Below are 19751 nucleotides of genomic sequence, written 5' to 3'. Positions count from 1 at the left end.
CCCACTGGAAATAGGTAAATGCAGCACAATATTGTCAACAATCGTCACTCCCTGGAGTGTACTGCCCTCTAGAGGTCAAAAGAATGAATTGTAACTTTTTTCCTCTTTTTTTGGAAGAGTCTCTTTGAAGACAGCGACGCCTTGTGCATGGACTGTGATAGTACACATATACGCCAGAGGTTCTAACTGGTTCTTTAGAACCGCTAGTAATTCGGCAATGGCGTCACGAAGCCGGTTCTGTCGGTGTCTCCGTCAGCGCCGCCACCTTGGATTTTGCAGGAGCAGAAGGTAATTTTTGCTTTTGTGCATGGACTGGGTTATAGTTTCCGATTCTGAATCCCAGACAGCAGGGCTGACTCCCCCATGAGGACTAGCAACTGGAGGTATGGAGCAAACCCCTGTAACCGAATTTCAGGAGGCTATTAATACACAAAGGAATTGAACTGAACGAGCTTCCTTGAAATGCCCATCCTTCTCCGTCCTTTAACTGCCAAAGAAGGAAGGTGGGTGGGTGGGTGGGTGGGTGGGGAGGGAGGGAGGAAGGAAGGAAGGAAGGAAGGAAGGAAGGAAGGAAGGAAGGAAGGAAGGAAGGAAGGAAGGAAGCTTGGAAGGAAGGACGTTTGAATGGAAGGAAGGAAGGAAAGAAAGAAGGAAGGAAGGAAAGAAAGAAAGAAGGAAAGAAGAAAAGAAGGAAAGAAGGAAGGAAGGAAGGAAGGAAAGATTTAAATTTCTCCTTTCCCGAAAACCTCGAGGTTCCGCAGAAGGAAAAGATGCTTTGTCGCTACAAAGAGGAGGCGCCCCTTTAATCCTGGCCAGCCGTCCAGGGGGCGGGGAGGGGGCGAACGGCGGGAGAGCCTCGGTAACTTGTCTCCCCTCGGCTGCCGTAGTCAGAGCCACCACGTGACCGCAGGAGCACAGCTGTAACTGATCGAGGAAAGCGCTTCGGATACAATGTAACGGCCTTCCAAGAGCTTTGCTCAAGTTCTGGCGGTAGCAGCCGACAAGGAGCATGGAGCGAAGAGGAAGCTCCGGTAAGAGGAAGGAGAGCGACAGGGAGCGATCTTTTGCTGGCCGATCGGAAGATTTGGCGACTGAGTGACCCTCGCCCCCAAACTTGGCCACTTTAAGGCTTGTGGACTTCAACTCCCAGAATTCTCCAGCCAGCTATGGTGGAAGTCCACAAGCCTTAAAGTGGCCACGTTTGAGGACCTCTGCTCCTGTCTGCCCGGATTGGGGTGCATTCTCACGAACTAGCCTGCTGTTATACCGTTTCAGACAAATAAGAACCTAAGAAGAGCCCTGCTAAATCAGGCCGAGTCCAACATTCTGTGTCACACAGTAGCCCTCCAATTGTCCATGGGGATCTTGAACAGAAAGAGAAGGCAAGATCCTTCCTTTCCCTTGACCCCCAAGGGAACCCTCCCTGCCCCAACCAACATAGAGGCGGCACTTGGACATCCGTTTCAATAACCACCTATAATACACTTGGCATCCATGAATCTGTCTCATCCTGCCTTGAAGCTCTCCAGGCTGACAGTTGTCACAACCTCTTCTGGAAGGGAATCCCATCAACCAAGGACCTTCTGGGTGAAGAAATATTTCCCTTGATTTGTCCTCACTGTGAGCTTTAGGGAGGGCCCCCTTGTCCTAGTATTGTGTGATACATTCTATCCCATGCATGATTTTATGCACTTTGATCAAGTCACCCCTTAAACGCCGTCTTTCAAGGCTGAAGAGACCAAGGCGTTGCAACCTGGTTTCATAAGGGAGGGGCTCCATATCCTCGATCATTCTTGTTGCCCTTTTTTGCACCTTTTCCAGCTCCATGATATCCTTCTTGAGGTGCGGTGACCAGAACTGTACACAGCACTCTAAGTGTGGTCTCACCATCGATTTGTACAGAGGCAATATAACATTTACCGACTCATTTTTGATTCCCTTCCTAATCATGCCAAGCATGGAATTTGCTTTTCTTACTGATGCTGTGCACTGGGTTGACATCTTCATTGAGATGCCCACCTAAAATGGCTATCCAGCCTCTTCCTAAAAGTCTCCAGTGATGAAGCACCCACAACTTCTGGTGGCAAGACGTTCCACTCATTAATTGTTCTCACAGTCAGGAAATTTCTCCTTAATTCCAGGTTGCTTCTTTCCTTGATTAGTTTCCATCCATTGTTCCTTGTTCTGCCCTTTGGTGCTTTGAGAAACAAGTTGTCCCATCTCTCCTTTGTGGCAGCCACTCAAATGCTCCTATTCAGTGTTTCCCAACCTTGACAACTTGTAAATGTCCAGACTTCAACTTCCAGAATTCCCCAGCCAATAGAAGGACAGAAGAAGACTCGACCTGTGGAATTCTGGGAGTTGAAGTCCGCACATTTTCAAATGGCCAAGGTTGAGAAACGCAGCGTTCATTCGCTGCTTCATCCTTCGTCCTTTACTAAACTGGTGCTTTCCTAAGAGAGTTGGATTCTACGTATGTCCCATCATCCCCAGTCGCAGAAGAAAATGCTTGGCGTTCCCGAGAGGAAGAAAATAATTTTTAAAATAATTTTTTAAAGTGTGCTAAGAGCAAAATGATAGCGATGTAACCAAACATGCAATTTAAAGTGAACCCCAATGGGATTGGAACAACATAAGGGTCATTTTGGTCTCTTTTCTTCTTTTTTCCCATCATGCGGAGTTTCCAAATGGGACCTCCGAAACAAAATTTGGGATTACATGGAAGCCAATAACCTGGCTGATTTTCCAAGACCGGTCCACCATCGGATTCCCAATTTCAAGGTATTTCTCTCCTCTCCTCTTCCCCACTTCTGCATTTTTTTACCGTATTTTGGGAGTATAAGACACCCCTTTTTCCTCCCTAAAATAGGCTCATAATTTGGGTGCATTGTATGCTCAGAATGTAACTTTTTTTTCAACCCTGACTAGCTGCTAACGATCTTCCCAGCTCTTACTTTGCAAGCTCTTTCATTGTTTTCTCTCTGCAAAGAATATTTTCCAAGCTCTAAGTCTTTGCAGGGTTGTTTTCATTGCTCTAAGTTGCTCCGAATAAGTTTCTTTCCAGCCCTAACCAGGTGTTAACAATCTTCCCAGCTCTTACCATCTTGCAAGCTCTTTCATTGTTACTCTCTGCAAAGAATGTTTTCCAAGCCCTAAGTCTTTGCAGGGTTTTTTCCATGGCTCTATTTGCTCCAAATGTTTCTTTCCAGGTGCTAATGATGTTCCCAACTCTTACTGGGCTGCAAGCTCTTTCATTGTTACTCTCTCCGAATAAAGTTTTTTTAAAGCCCTAACCAGGGGATAAAATAATGTGCTGGCTAAGGACGCTAGCCAGATGAATACCTGGGAAACAGATTCTGTTCCTTATTTTCCTCCTCCAAAACTAAGATGTGTCTTAAACTCTGGTGCATCTTATTCTCTGAAAAATACAGTATTTGACTTCTATGCCACCCAGTCCCTTAGAACTTTGTTGTATAAGACGCACCCAAATTTTTTGGGGAGTGGGAGATGCGTCTTATACTCTGAAAAATTACACTAACTAAAAAGAAGATAGTGTCCATAGTGACTGATTTATTTATTTATTTATTTATTAGATTTGTATGCCGCCCCTCTCTGTAGACTCAGGGTGGCTCACAGCAATAATAAACAATATATAACAAATCTAATAATTTAAAAGAAACACTAAAAGCCCCATTATTAAAAGCAAACATACACACAAGCATACCATACATAAACTGTATAGGCCTGGGGGAGATGTTTCAATTCCCCCATGCCTGATGGCAAAGGTGGGTTTTAAGGAGTTTACGAAAGGCGAGGAGGGTGGGGGCAGTTCTAATCTCTGGGGGGAGCTGGTTCCAGAGGGTCGGGGCCGCCACAGAGAAGGCTCTTCCCCTGACTGATGTGAGCTGTCTTACCCAACAGGGAGCTTCTCTTGCCTCCATGGGAATTTCAGACTTGAGGGAATTCCAGAGTGCCAGGACTATCAAAGCCAACCCTGACTCCCCCCAGAAGGGCATCCGCTTTTTAACCCTGGAAGTGAGTAGGTCATGTTTTCCTTTGCAGGGATCTTTCCAAGCGGGTGTGTCCATCAAAAGCTGGGAGGGGTTTGATCGAGCCCAGGAGGTGAAGGTGGATCCAGACAAACCTCTGGAGGGGATCCGTCTGTCTGTGCTCCAGGTAAACCAGGTTGCATTGCTCAACGAAAGCAAACCAGAAATCGTCTTCTCGCCAAGGTCCCTAAAAGCAGTCCCCTACCTTATGCAACTCTAATCGTTCCAAAAACAGTGGTCCCTCTACTTACAAACTTAATTTGTTCCGTGACCAGGTTCTTAAGTAGAAAAAGTTTGTAAGAAGAAGCAATTTTCCCCATAGGAATCAATGTAAAAGCAAATAATGCGTGTGATTGGGGAACCCACAAAGAGGGTGGATGCCCTATTTCCTCCCAGGAAATTCCTAGAAAGGCATCATGGAGGCTTCTCACCACCTTTTTCGGCCCTGTTTCCTCCCAGGAGATTCCTAGAGAGGCCCCACAGAGGCTTCTCCCCGCCTTTTCCGGTTACAGTTTCGGAGGCTCAGGTTTGTAAGTGGAAAATGGTTCTTGAGAAGAGGCAAAAAAATCTAGAACACCCGGTTCTTATCTAGAAAAATTCGCAAGTAGAGGCGTTCTTAGGTAGAGGTACTACTGTATGTAGTCTACGTAGCTATTGTAACCACTGTCTCCATATAACTTTTGCTTGTACTGTTCTTTTTTGGGTATAAAATTTTCTTTATTTTTCTCCAGCATACGATAAAAAACAGTGTATGCCATAAAAAAACCCCACAGTGTCAATGCCTAAAGTAAGAATACATTACTGTGTTACATTAAACATTCAAAAAGAAACTCTAAATATCTTAAATTACGCTTTTTACTAAAACGATTTGCCCTGCTAAATTAATTAAAGTTAACTACTCATCAAACATACAGTTCTTAAAATAAATAAATAAAGGAACACACAAAGAACAAATGAATGAAATATTCTCATTGAATACTTCGTTCTGTACAAAGTTGGATGTGCCAACAACATGTGAAATTGATGGTCAATCAGTGTTGCTTCCTAAGTGGACAGTTTGATTTCACAGACGTTTGATTTCCTTGGAGTTATATTGTGTTGTTTAAGTCTTTATTTATTTATTTTTGAGCAGTATATATTCTCTAGAAATAAAACCTATTCCCTTATACCCCCTTTTCCATCTACATTAAAACAAAGATATCTTTACTTACCTCTGTAAGAAAGCAAGAGAACAAATCAAGTTAGGAAAGCACCCCTCAGTTATAATTGGAAGGCTGGTGCATTGACTTATTTCCTGTTCTTGCAGGCCCGGAAAACCCTCCTGGTGCCCACCCCACGTTTGCGCACTGGGCTGTTCAACAGGATTGTGCCTCCTCCCGGGGCCACGAAGGAGATGCTGAGAAAATGTGCCACCTCCCAAGTAAGTATCAGAAACAAGTGAAGCAAGATTGCACAGCCTCGGAGAGGGGCGGCATACAAATCTAATAAATAATAATAATAATAATAATAATAATAATAATTATTATTATTATTATTATTATTATTATTATTATTATTACTATTACCATTATCATTATTATCATTATCATTATCATTATCATCATCATCATCATCATTATCATCATCATCATCATCATTATTATCATTATTAATTATTATTATTTTGAAGGTCCTCTCTTTTATCCACCTACTTCAAAATGTGGCACTCTGGTGCCCTCTTGTGTCGAAACGACAAATCAAGCATATTTACAGTGTTCCCTCGCTTTCCGCGGGGAATGCGTTCTGAGACCACCCGCGAAAGTCGAATTTCCACGAAATAGAGATGCGGAAGTAAATACACTATTTTTGGCTATGAACAGTATCACAAACTTTCCCATAACACTTTAAACCCTTAAATTGCAATTTTCTATTCCCTTAGCAACCATTTAGATTATTACTAACCATGTTTATTTATTAAAGTTTATTTAAAAAAATATTTATTAAAAGCAGACGAAAGTTTGGCGATGACATATGACGTCATCGGGTGGAAAAAACCATGGTATAGGGGGAAAACCCGCAAAGTATTTTTTAATTAATATTTTTGAAAAACCGTGGTATAGACTTTTCGCGAAGTTCGAACCCGCGAAAATCGAGGGAACACTGTATTTCCTAAGGCTTCAAAAATATACCTTTGCCTGCAAGCCTGGGGCCAATGAGCATTGATACCTGCCCTGTTGAATGGTCTAAATGTTTTTGGGTTTTAAGAATAGGGTTTTTTTTTTTTAATTAATTTATTTATTTATTTATTCATTCATTCATTTATTCATTTATTTGATTCGACTTCTATGCTGCCCAATCCTGAAGGACTCAGGGCGGCTTACAAGAAACAGTATAAATACAGAGAAACATAGAAGATTGACGGCAGAAAAAGACTTCCTGGTCCCTCTAGTCTGCCCTTATACTATTTCTTGTATTTTATCTTAGGATGGATCTATGTTTATCCCAGGCATGTTTCAATTCAGTTACTGTGGATTGACCAACCACGTCTGCTGGCAGCTTGTTCCAAGCATCTACGACTCTTTCAGTAAAATAATATTTTCTCACGTTGCTTCTAATCTTTCCAACTAACCTCAGATTGTGCCTCATTGTTTTGGTGTTCACTTTCCTATTAGAAACACTTCCCTCCTGAACCTTATTTAAACCTTTAACATATTTAAATGTTTTGATCATGTCCCCCCTTTTCCTTCTGTCCTCCAGACTATACAGATTGAGTTCATTAAGTCTTCCCTGATACGTTTTATGCTTAAGACCTTCCACCATTTTTGGACCCGTTCAATTTGATGAATATCTTTTTGTAGGTGAGGTCTCCAGAACTGAACACAGTATTCCAAATACAATACTATTATTTGCATTCTTAAATGTAGCTTTTAGCATAGGATTTTATATTGTTGATTTTTGTATTTCCCAGCAGGGAATTCTGGGAGTAGAAGTCCACCGGTCTTAACATTGCTAAGACTGGACACTCCTGATGTAGGCATAGAAAGGAAGGATTTCAGAAGTACTTTCCTTCTAATCATCATTTCTGTTCTTTGTTCTCTCTCTCTCTTTTTAGGGTGTTAGAGATTATAGTGTCCCCGTAGGGTTAGATGCAAAAGTCCAGGTGGATCTGATTGTGGTGGGGTCTGTGGCTGTCTCCGAGAAAGGTTAGTGCCTGTCCAAACTGGAAGCATCAGGAATTTCTTGGTATCACACAGCCTTTGTTTCTTCATCTCAGTCCTTGCTAACATTTGAGACTCCTTTGGTCTCTCTCAGCAAAATGATGGGCACTACAAAATCCCTAGAGGACAATTTCAGAGGGGACTTGATGAGATATTTGCATATCAGAACTGCAGGGGGGAAAATTGCTGGCCACCTGCCTTCAGTTGAGAACCTGTATACTGCACTAGTCAAAAAGAGGGCCGTGAAAATATTGACTGACCCCTCGCATCCTGGACATAAACTGTTTCAACTCCTACCCTCAAAACGATGCTATAGAGCACTGCACACACAACTAGACACAAGAACTTTTTTTCCCTTGAATGCCATCACTCTGCTAAACAAATAATTCGGTCAACTGCCAAATTATTCACTAAGTCTGCATGACTATTAATCTCATCGTTCCCATCATCCATCTTCTCCCACTTACGACGGTATGACTTTAACTTGTTGCTCGCATCCTTACGATTTATATTAATATTGATGGTTTCCAGATTGCTTATTTGACCCCTATGACAATCACTAAGTGTTGATAAATGTATATTTTCTTTTATATACACTGAGAGCATCTTCACCAAAGACAAATTCCTTGGGTGTCCAATCACACTTGTCCAATAAAGAATTCTATTCTATTCTATTCTATTCTATTCTATCCTACTCTACTTTATTTTGCATTCTACTCTACTTTGTATTGTATTGTATTCTACTCTACTCTACTCTATTTTGCATTCTATTCTACTCTGTACTTTGCATTCTATTCTATTCTACTCTATTCTAATTCTATTCTATTCTATTCTATTCTACTCTACTCCAGTGTTCCCTCTAATTTTTTGGGGGGTGGGCGGAAAAGTATAGTGTCTGAGTGGCAGTCCCTTTGGGACTGGGCAGCACTCTTTCCCTCTCACTCTTTCCCTCTCGGCTTCTGGGCAGGTTTGAAAAACTCTGAGTTGATGATGATTTTTAAGTGAGCAATTGCTCACTGCTCAGCTTAGAGGGAACTATGCTCTACTCTATTCATGGCACCGGACCAGAATATCTCCAGGACCGCCTTCTGCCGCACGAATCCCAGCGACCGGTTCGGTCCCACAGAGTTGGCCTTCTCCGGGTCCCGTCGACTAAACAATGTCGTATGGCGGGACCCAGGGGAAGAGCCTTCTCTGTGGCGGCTCCGACCCTCTGGAATCAGCTCCCCCCTGAGATTAGGATTGCCCCCACCCTCCTTGCCTTTCGCAAACTTCTTAAAACCCACCTCTGCCGTCAGGCATGGGGGAACTGAAACATCTCCCCCTTGCCCATGTTGTTTTGGTGTTAGATTGATTGTATGCGTGTTTTTTTAATATTCTGGGGCTGTTTTTTATGAATTTTTTAGTTTAAAATTGTAATTGGATTGGTGGGTATTGGATTTGTTATTATGTACTGTTTTTACCCTGTTGTGAGCCGCCCCGAGTTTGCGGAGAGGGGCGGCATATAAATCCAATAAATCTAATCTAATCTATTCTATTCTATTCTATTCTATTCTATTCTACTCTACTCTATTCTGTTCTATTTCTGGAGAACTAGCTTGGGGAAAAGAGAAGGGACCTCCCCTCCCTTTTGGCCTGGCTATAAATTGGTTTTTGAACTCCTGTTTTTGACAAGCGCTCCATTTTCTTACTGTCCTAGGCTGGCGGATCGGGAAAGGAGAAGGCTTCGCGGACATGGAATATGCCATGATGGTTTCTATGGAAGCAGTAGGGCAGAGGACAGCTGTCATCACAGCAGTTCATGATTGTCAGGTAATGAGTTTTGGAAATAGCCAGGTTTCTGAAGCCCCAGAACTGAAGTTTATATTTCTGGAGAGAGCCCAGATGGTAGAAATTGGGTTGAGGGAAATGCTTTGATGAAGTGAAGAAATGCCCTTTGAAGCCTTGGTGGTGCAGTGGTGCAAGTGGTGACTGATGGATGTAGTTCACAAGTTCAAATCTCACCAGTTTCAAGGCTGACTCAGCCTTCCGTCCTGCTGAGGTGGGTCAAATGAGGACCCAGATTGTTGGGGACAAGAGGCTGACTCTGTAAACCACTTAAGAGAGGGCTATAAAGTACAGTGGTACCTCCTGATACGAACCCCTCGCCATACGAACAACCTGAGATACGAACCCGGGGTTTGGATATTTTTTGCCTCTTCTTACGAACGTTTTCTGTCTTACAAACCCGCCCCCACCGCCCGGCTGTCGCTTTTTGAAACAGCCGGGGGGCTTCTCAGCATCCTCCTGAACCCTAACATCAAACCCGAACTTCTGGGTTCGGCGTTTGGGAGGCCGCCGAGAAGCCCCCCAGCTGTTTCAAAAGATTACAGCCAGGCGGCGGGGCTTCTCGGCGGCCACCCGAACCTGAACTTTTGCCGAACTTCCGGGTTCGGCATTGGGAGAACACTGAGAAGCGCCCGGCTGTTTCAATTGAAACAGCCGGGCAGCGGTGGGGGTTTTTTTTGGGGGGGGGGGTTTCGTTGCACGCATTAAATCGTTTTTCATTGTTTCCTATGGGAAACAATGTTTTGCCTTACGAACTTTTCACCTTACGAACCTCCCCCGGGAACCAATTAGGTTCGTAAGACAAGGTATTACTGTATTGTGAAATGTCATATTAAGTCTAAGTGCTATTGCTATTGCTACTAAAGGACCCCCTGTGTGATTATCCTACACTTTGGTATCTCTGCTAGGTAGTAGATATTCCAGAAGAGCTTCTTGATGACCATGATCTAACTGTGGATTATATCCTTACCCCAACAAGGATCATCAAGACAGAATGCCAGCGGGAAAAACCTTGGGGAATTATATGGAATAAGGTAGGTTTCCTCTGCAAACCCATGGCTGCCTGGGAATTCTGGGTGTTAAAAGTCCAGACCTCTTAAAAGTTGTCAAGGTTGAGGAACACAAACCTAGCTAGATTGTCTAGGTCAGTGTTTCCCAACCTTGGCAACTTGAAGATGTTTGGACTTCAACTCCCAGAATTCCCCAGCCAGCGAATGCTGGCCTGGGGATTCTGGGAGTTGAAGTCCAGATATCTTCAAGTTGCCAAGGTTGGGAAACACTGGTCTAGGTGACTTTTATCCCTTCTTTTTTTTTAGTTATTTTACTTTATTTTATTTTCTATTTCATATCCATACAAATATCAAGGCATATACCTTGCATATATTTCAAAAACATACATAGTTACATAATTATATATACTGCGATCCCTTGTTTTTCGCAGGGGATGCGTTCCAAGACCACCCGTGAAAAACGAATTTCCGTGAAGTAGAGGAAATATTTTTTTTTTAATGTATTTAACAAGTATTTGGACTTTTAAAACCCACTCTTTGCATTAAACAGTCATTCTATAATGTTTCTCAGCTGGAACTACATGTGATATCCTACCAGTTTCTTTAATAGACTACACTAGTACTGTAGAAGAATTTTATGAATTTTTAATGGATTTTAAATTTTTAATGGATTTAATGGATTAAATCTCCTTTGAAAACCCGTGAAATAGCGAATCCGTGAGAGATGAAAGGTGAAGTAGCGAGGGATTACTGTATACTGCTCAAAAAATAAAGGGAACGCTCAAAGAACACATCTTAGATCTGAATGAATGAAATATTCTCATTGAATACTTTTACAAAGTTGAATATGCACAACAGCAGGTAAAATTGACTGTCAATCAGTGTTGTTTCCTAAGTGGACAGTTTGATTTTAGAGAAGTTTGATTTACCTGGAATTATATTCTTTTGTTTAATTGCTCCCTTTATTTTTTTCAGCAGTGTATTTCTTAAGTACGGTAATCCTTTTTATATTTATAACACCACCTTTGTCTTAATAATTGATTATCAGTCTGTATTCATTTTTCTTTTTCTCACTCCCCGCCTACTCTCACCATCCTTCCTATCTACCTTCCTTTCCTTCTCTCCACCCTTCCTTCTTTCTCCTCTCCCTCCTCCTCCTACCTTCTTAGAAACTACTTCCTCCTTCTCTTTCTTTACCCTCCCTTGATTAATTTCGGTTTGCTTAAAATTTTCTATTTAACAGGCTGACCATTATATCACTAACTAAATTACATTTGCCGTGGTGTCCCCTCTCTTCCCATATGCTATTTTTAAAAGTGTTTATAGAGTAGAGTAGAGTAGAGTAGGATGTGATGTGATGGGACAGGATGGGATGGGATGGGATGGGATATGGAATATGGAAAATGAATGGAATGGAATATAGAAAACGAATAGAATAAAATAGAACAGAAGAGAAAAGGAGTAGGGGTAGGAATGGAAGAATAGAATAGAATAGAAAAGAATTTTATTGGCCAAGTGTGATTGGACACACAAGGGATTGGTCTTTGGTGCAGATGCTCTCAGTGGACATAAAAGAAAAAGAGACATTTGTCAAGAATCATGTGGTACAACGCTTAATGATTGTCAGAGGGGTCAAATAAGCAATGAAGAAACAATCAATCTTAAGGATACAAGCAAAAAGTTACAGTCATACAGTCCTAAGTGGGAGGAAATGGGTGATAGGAATGATGAGAAAAAACTAGTAGAAATAGAAATAGAAAAAGTCTTTATTGTCATCTAGTCTTTTGATCATTGGCATTCACATTTAGCCTTCTGTTTGCTTTTATCCCTTCTTTTGTATTTCTTTACTCTTCTAAGAACTTATGAAAATAGAATGGAATAATGAAACAAACGATAAGGACTGCGTATGCTGTCATTATTGCTCCTTGACGTTAAGGATCCCGGCGCTCAACCATGGAGAATCCTGTCTCCCTTCCATCTCTTCCTGTCGCACATATACAGAGACACCCATCTGGTGTTGGAATTCAATCTCCATAAAGTTTTTTCTTGGGCTCCTTGGCTTCTAACGGGCAGGAGAAATCCCGGTCAGCTTCTGGCCCAGGCTCCAGAGACACTTTGATCTTGGTGTCGATTTTGACACCCTAGCAGCCAAAGCCGGCTTATCTGGCCCCGATCTTCACTTATCAGAGAGGAGGAGGAGATGAAAGCTCCCATTCTGCCCCCGAAGGCAAAAGATTTCTCTCCAGGCGCTCCCATCTGTTCCTTTGATGGACGGAGCCCTTTTTGATCCCAGCATGGCGGCCTCTCCAGCCAGGGATCTGGAGCAGGAGTCCTGCCCCACCCTAGCAGGGGAAAATGCAGGGACTTGGATGGTGGTGGCCAATGCTACCTGATGGCGTGACAGCAATATAAGTAGCCCTGGGCTGGTTATAGTTTTTTTCCAAAAAGGGCCTCCCCTTCTTTATTTGTATTCCCCTGTGTAGGTTTTCCCAGCTGCAGAGGAACCTATTGCCTTCTTCACATTAGGAATTGCTAGTTAGATTTCAGGATTTGAATAAATGAGTCCCCTTGGGAGAAATGGAGAGCTCCAGTGTGTAAATTTGATTGGGCTGGGGGAGAGGCAGACAAACAGAGATGATGGATGGGTGGATGGGTGGATGATTGATGAATGAAAGATATAGATGTGGTATATAGATGGGTATGGATGGATTGATGGATTGGTAGGTAGGTAGGTAGGTAGGTAGGTAGATGATAGATATGGATGTGGTATATAGATGGATATGGATGGATGATGGATGGATGATAGATGGGTGATAGATATGGATGGAGAATATAAATGGATATGGATGGATTATAGATGGATAGATAGATAGATAGATAGATAGATAGATAGATAGATAGATAGATAGATATGGATGGGAATATAGATGGATATGGATGAATGGATGATAGATGGGTGATAGATATAGATGGGATATGGATCTATAGATGGACAAGGATGGATGGATGATAGATAGATAGATAGATAGATAGATAGATAGATGATACATAGATAGATAGATAGATAGATAGATGATACATAGATAGATAGATAGATAGATAGATAGATAGATAGATAGATAGATAGACAGACAGATAGACAGATAGACAGATAGATAGATTGATAGTTGCCTGCAATTCTTGTATTGTAATTAAACTATCTAACCTTGCTTGTTGTTCTTCCGTTAATTGTGGTAGATCTAATGAATTTAAGTACTTGAAAATCTCATCTTCTTTAATTCCTTCTATCTTATATAGTTCTTTGTAAAAAATCTTGTACTATTCTTGCTTTTTCATCACTTCTGTATTTTTAATACCTTTATCATCTACTAGTTCTTTAATTATTTTTGTCTATACTTTCTTAATTTATATGCGAGCCATCTTCCTGGTTTATTAGCATGTTCAAAATACTGCTGTTTGGCCCTTTTAATTTTTTATGCTATTTAATTTTTTCTGATAGATAGATAGATAGATAGATACATAGATAGATAGATAGATAGATAGATAGATAGATAGATAGATAGATAGATAGATAGATAGATAGAGATAGATAGATAGATAGATATAGATAGATAGATAGATAGATAGATAGATAGATAGATAGATAGATAGATAGATAGATAGATAGATATGGATGGGGGATATAGATGGATATGGATGGATGGATAGATGAGAGAGAGAGATGATTTATGGATGGATGCATATGCGTGGAGATATAGGCAGACAGACAGACAATTGGACAGGGCAGTTGGTCAAGCTCAGAGTCTACACACACACATACACACACACACCCCTTCCTGGCAACATCTTGTTCTTCAGACTTAATTGGTCTTGTCTTAAGCATCTTCTGACTCCTTCATGATGCTCCTGGAAAAATCGGGTGGTAGATATAATTGCATAACCCTGAATCTGTTTTAACCTTCCTTTTTAGATAAGCCAGGAGACCCTGAAGAGAATCCCCGTCCTCAAGATCCTTCGCGGCAGAGAGAAGCTGGAAGGCAAAGATGTCCGCCTCAAAGACGAACAGCCTGGCCTTTCGACCGCTGAGAAGACGCAGAGAGTGACCAGTGAGAACTTTCCGGAAGGCAGCCGGTCGCAGGCGGAGGCCATCTTGGCCCAACCCAGGCGAGAAGGAGAGGCTTCCCCAGAGGAAGGAGGCAGCCTCAGTGCTCCTGCCACCCTCTACGTGGGCAACATCTCCTCTGGAACCAGGGTGAGTGACTTCAAGGAGGCCCTCAAAGCGCAACAGGTGACGCCAGCAAGGCTCACCTGGCGAGGCGCCCAACGTCAAGCCTTCCTCAGCTATGGTGATAAATCCAAGGCAGAAGAGGCCCTGACAGCCTTGAGAGGCTTATCCCTCCAAGGGCGTTCCTTGAGGGTTGAGTGGGCCAGGAACCAGCAGGGCAAAATGGCACCCAGACCCCGTTAACAGAGAAGGAGAGTTCCGTTGGACGGTAAAATGCCAACCACGTTGACCCTTTGCTGAGGTGGCCTCCTGGAGATGAGGATGTGACACATCGGGATGGTTTGATTCTGTACCTGGCAGCGAGTTGATTCCAGAGGGCCGGGGCCGCCACAGAGAAGGCTCTTCTCCTGGATCCCGCCAGATGACATTGTCTAGTTGACGGACCCAGAGAAGGCCAACTCTGTGGGACCTTATGGGATTCATGCGGCAGAAGACAGTCCTGGAGGTATTCTGGTCCGATGCCACTACAAAATTGTCAGAAGGAAAAGCAAGTCTTACGGAGTGTTATTTATTTTTACCCCTCCTGCTAAACATGACCTCCTGCCACCAAATGCCCTCCAGGTACAGTAGTTGGGTCTCTACTTCCACAATTTGCTCCCTGGAGGGCTGGAGTGGACTTGTGGATACTCGCCTGCCCTCTTGACCAGTGAGTCTCAAGCCTCAAATCATGATTTTCTCTGCAGGGGATTGTTGAGAGAAAGCCTAAATTTAGAAAGTACTGACTAACTTTTGTTTTGCTTAGGCAAAACAAAAGCAAAGCACTTTCCGAGTGTGAGTGTGTGTGTTTCTTTGCTTTGTTGGAACAAAAAGTTGAATTTGGCCATAGTCCTTCTCAACAGAAGCTCTTTCGCAGCTGATCTCAGGCAAGAAGTCAAAACAAGCAGTGAAAATGTTTCTTTACTTTAAAATCCAAGCGCTGGAAGTCTTTTTCGTACCTCCAGGGTGTGCTTCTAAGTGCATTTTAAGTATATGATTGCGCCTCGAGAGAGGAGGGCCTTTCAGAAAGCATTAAAATAAACCTTCCCAAGGTTGTAGAACGTTGCTTTTTTGGAAAAGGACGAAAAAGAAAACTCGCAGGCTGTTCTGCTGATTTCTTTCCTTTTACTCCCCAAAAGAAACCCAGAGTTGGATGCAAGGGTCTGAAAAACCATCAACACAATTGGAAAAACAGATATTCTTCCTTCCCTTTCATAGATTATACGTGCCAGATAGAAAAGGGAGGTATCAATCATTCACAAAGAGGCTTATGAATATTGCCATTGGTTTGCAACAGAGAAATGCTACACAGACTTTTCTCCAGCCTTGACTTCATGTCCTTGAGCCATGGTTTGTTAAGCCTGGTTTATTATACCAGTTACAAGGGACTGCATCATGATTCAAGAGCCATGTAGAACAAACCACAATTCTGCGTCTTATGAATATAGTAAACTAAAAACCAAGGCAACGGCGTGAAGGCTTAGCGCAGTATCTAAGCCAAGTCAATGGTTTGACTGCTCAATATTTTAAGAAATGGACTTTCAGCAGGCAGGCTGAGGTGGTCTCAAAGCAGATGGAGGAAAATCAGGATGGATGGATGGAAGGATGGATGGATGGAAGGATGGAAGGAAAAGGAAAGAAGTAGGAAGGGAGGGAGGAAGATAAGAGGGAAGGAAGAGAAGGAAGGAAGAAGGAGGAGGGAGGGAGGGAAGGAAGGGAGATAAGAGAAGGGAAGGGAGAAGAGGGAGGAAGGAATGAAGGAAGATAAGAGGGAAGGAAGGAAGATGAGGGAAGGGAAGGGAGAAGAGGGAGGAAGGGAAGGAAAGAAGGAAGACAAGAGGGAAGGAAGGAAGATGAAGGGAAGGGAGAAGAGGGGAAAAGGAAGGAAGGAAGACAAGAGGGAAGGAAGAAGAAAAGGAAGGAAGGAAGGAAGATGAAGAAAGGGAAGGGAGAAGAGAGGGGTTGAGGGAGAGAGAAAGAAGGATTCTTTTTCAGAATGAATTTCATGCTGCTTAGCTTTTCAGACTTCTACCATTCTGGACCATTTTTTTTGAAAAGCAAAGTTTTCATCCCCAAAAGGAAACTGCAATCCAGGCTATTAACCCCCATGGTTGGTTATTCTTTGCTACTGCACATAAACAGGGGACGAGAGCCCTATTGTAAGTCACACACTGCTGGTTCCTTGCAAATCTCTGGGGAAGCATTAATAGATCCTGTCCATCCAGGTGGTCGGGTGGCATTCCAAGCCTCGGATTCCCTGGCTGCCTTTCCACTGTCCTGTTTCAAGAGCCAGGAGCTATTTTCAACATTTCCTTTTCCAAGTGCGACTCAGAATATGAAGTGCCCGGAAAGCAGTCAGATATTCCCTTCAATGGTTTTACTGGCTCAGAAACAGATCCAGCATCTGCTCTTCAGATACATCAGATTACCCCACCAAAATAAGGAGGGTTTTTTCCCCCCACCCTGAACACTCAAGTCGAAACAAAATATTCCCTAAAACTGGGCTGGAGATTGCTTGCCATCAACTCCACAATGTCCAGTAGGGGGCACAAGGACTTCATGAAACACCCCCTATAGGAAAGCAGCTGCCACCAACCAGATGTGGTATTCTTGCTTTGCCACTAACCTTTCCATTATTACAGGTTATCTCTTTTTTTGCCCGCAGTTGTTTTTCTCGATGCCAAGAGTATTTAGGGAGAGAATGTGTCCACGGTGTACAATCACAGGGAAGGCGAGTAGAATGCTTGGCTGCATAGCTAGAGGTATCACAAGCAGGAAGAGGGAGATTGTGATCCCGCTGTATAGAGCGCTGGTGAGACCACATTTGGAATAATACTGTGTTCAGTTCTGGAGACCTCACCTACAAAAAGATATGGATCAAGTTGAACGGGTCCAAAGACGGGCTACAAGAATGGTGGAAGGTCTTAAGCATAAAACGTATCAGGAAAGACTTCATGAACTCCATCTGTAGAGTCTGGAGGACAGAAGGGAAAGGGGGGACATGATTGAAACCTTTAAATATGTTAAAGGGTTAAATAAGGTTCAGGAGGGAAGTGTTTTTAATAGGAAAGTGAACACAAGAACAAGGGGGCACAATCAGGTTAGTTGGGGGAAAGACCAGAAGCAACATGGGAAAATGTTATTTGACTGAAAGAGTCGTAGATGCTTGGAACAAACTTCCAGCAGACATGGTTGGTAAATCCACAGTGACTTAATTGAAACATGCCTGGGATAAACACAGATCCTAACATAAAATACAGGAAATAGTATAAGGGCAGACTAGATGGACCAGGAGGTCTTTTTCTGCCGTCAATCTTCTATGTTTCTATGTTTCTCTCTGCTCAAGATCCCCATGGACAATTGGTGGGCCACTGGGTGACCCAGAATACTGGACACGATGGGCTTTGGCCCGATTCAGCATGGCTCTTCTTAGGTTCTTATGTATGTTCCAACCCCCAGCTCAAACTGTCCTGTCCCTACATCAATTCTCCTTCTTTATGACCCTCATGCTCAACATCTCCAAGGTCACCAGGGCATGAGAAGACCAAATGGAGTAGGGCCAGTAGAGGCAGAATGGGACTGATCCCTTCTCCTTGTTGAATTGATGGAAGACTTCTGGTCTGGTCTGGGATCGCAGCAGAGGCTCCGGGGCAGGGCTCTGTCCCCGAGACCTCTTCAACCTTTCCAGAGGTTGCCTTTTGTGGTTGGTTCGGGTCCGGATGGCCCGTTCCTAGAACAGGGGGTTTCCCTGCACCCGAGGGGCTGTTGCTGGGGCTCCGGAGGCAAGGGATCACCCCGCAGCTCTGGGAAAGGTGAACCGACCCTCGATCCATAGAGGGCCCGGCCATTTGCGATCCGTCCATACCAGTGGGAAGCAAGAAATAATAATAAGAAGAACAATTCTCCTTCTTTATGACCCTCATGCTCAACATCTCCAAGGTCACCAGGGCATGAGAAGACCAAATGGAGTAGGGCCAGTAGAAGCAGAATGGGACTGATCCCTTCTCCTTGTTGAATTGATTCCATTAGAATTCTCTTGCTAATGCTAAAAGGGCCCCAAGACAATGTCTAGCAGATACATTCACAAAACTACAAAACTGTCATGGTTGAATTACAGTTGAAGAAAGAAAAAAAATGAAGGCCGCAATTCTTTGGGCGTTGGCAGATTCTTTGCAGAAGAACAGAGTGGCTGCCTCTTTTATGATGTTGTTTCAATGATAAATATTCTCTCGATGCAGAGCTGTGGATTCTTGCTACCGCAGAAATAAAGCTGCAGGTGGGATGGGATTGCATTTTTTCCATAAGTTCCAAAAGGGATTCTATGAAATATTCCTTCGCCGTTACTTTTTGGCCTTCCGCTGACTGAGCAAAGGATGAATCAGAGCGATGGAGTTTAAAATCAAGGGGAAAAGGCTTAGTGGCTGCAATTCAGAAGCCATTAATTTTGATGGTTCATTGCAACCTCGGCGTTCGGAGGCCATGTTCACAGAAAAAGAAAACATCTCCGGGATTAAATTATGTTTATACATTTCCTGCCACTGTAGGCTTTGTTGCTGCTGAACCTCTGCAGAGCAGCACCAAAAACACCACAGGACGAGGGCCAAAAGAACAAAACCAAACAAAAGTTTATGAAAAACAATCGTTTTGGAAGTGTTGTAAAACCCCTGGGGAATTTTATTGTCATACTGTAGAGTTTAATCTGGGTTTTTGATTGCATGGATGTGGCTTTTATTTTATCTTTCTTTGTTTTGCGTTAGCCTCCTTGATGGTCGGATAGATTCAGGTTAGTATCTATGGAGATTCTCAATCTTCCAAATCATGGTTGTCCCAAAAGTACTTTTTCAAAAGGCAACTGGACTTTCTTTTTTTGTTTGGGGTTTTTTTTGAAGATGTTTCACTTCTCATCCACAAACATACATACATACATACATACCATGCATAGAATTGTAAAGGCCTAGGGGGAAGAGGGTCTCAATTCCCCCATGCCTGACGGCAGAGGTGGGTTTTAAGCAGCTTACAAAAGGCAAGGAGGGTGGGAGCAATTCTAATCTTTGGGGGGAGTTGGTTCCAGAGGGCTGGGGCCGCCACAGAGAAGGCTCTTTCCCTGGGTCCCGCCAAGCGACATTATTTAGTTGACGGGACCCGGAGAAGATCCACTCTGTTGGACCTAACTGGTTACTGATTTGATTGGATTGGATTGGATTGATTTGATTTGATTTGAATGCCGCCCTTCTCCGAGAACTCGGGGCAGCTCACAGCATATAATATGACAATACAACACAAAGGCAAACATCATTAAATTTAAAATTACAAATCTAAAAATTCCAATATTTAAAAACAAGCATACCAGTTCAATCATACAGCAAATACTGTATCTCATTTTGTTGGTCAGGGAGCTAAGACATAA

The 19751-nt window shown here is 42.9% G+C and overlaps 1 protein-coding gene across 7 annotated transcripts; it reads left to right on the top strand.

Moving 5' to 3' along the window:
- The first annotated feature begins 217 nt into the window (after nucleotides 1-217).
- On the top strand, nucleotides 218-15402 carry MTHFSD (methenyltetrahydrofolate synthetase domain containing). Of its 7 annotated transcripts, none has more exons than XM_070761868.1 (8): nucleotides 218-288; nucleotides 2681-2781; nucleotides 4063-4176; nucleotides 5356-5469; nucleotides 7141-7231; nucleotides 8946-9058; nucleotides 9982-10107; nucleotides 14054-15402. In XM_070761868.1, exons 2-8 carry the CDS (start codon nucleotides 2719-2721, stop codon nucleotides 14549-14551), a joined length of 1119 nt encoding a protein of 372 aa, XP_070617969.1. In that variant the 5' UTR covers nucleotides 218-288; nucleotides 2681-2718; the 3' UTR covers nucleotides 14552-15402. The 7 variants fall into 7 exon arrangements, with proteins under 7 accessions (XP_070617969.1, XP_070617971.1, XP_070617967.1 ...); XM_070761866.1 differs by lacking the exon at nucleotides 218-288 and adding an exon at nucleotides 927-1031; XM_070761867.1 differs by lacking the exons at nucleotides 218-288; nucleotides 4063-4176 and adding exons at nucleotides 927-1031; nucleotides 3922-4035.
- Nucleotides 15403-19751: the final 4349 nt, after the last annotated feature.

Source organism: Erythrolamprus reginae, chromosome 9 (genome assembly GCF_031021105.1).
Source record: "Erythrolamprus reginae isolate rEryReg1 chromosome 9, rEryReg1.hap1, whole genome shotgun sequence".
In the NCBI taxonomy this organism is placed as follows: domain Eukaryota; kingdom Metazoa; phylum Chordata; class Lepidosauria; order Squamata; family Dipsadidae; genus Erythrolamprus; species Erythrolamprus reginae.
The sequence above is the reverse complement of the archived record's forward strand: the minus strand, read 5'-3'. Positions and strand labels throughout refer to the sequence as shown.

What these genes read in the sequence shown, in the direction of transcription:
- MTHFSD (XM_070761864.1), top strand. Translation starts at nt 2,617, where the DNA reads ATGGGATTGGAACAACATAAGGGTCATTTTGGTCTCTTTTCTTCTTTT. An exon ending in TCCGCTTTTTAACCCTGGAA is followed by an intron (nt 4,036 to 5,355) that starts GTGAGTAGGTCA and finishes CTGTTCTTGCAG; the next exon opens with GCCCGGAAAACCCTCCTGGT. An exon ending in GAAAATGTGCCACCTCCCAA is followed by an intron (nt 5,470 to 7,140) that starts GTAAGTATCAGA and finishes CTCTCTTTTTAG; the next exon opens with GGTGTTAGAGATTATAGTGT.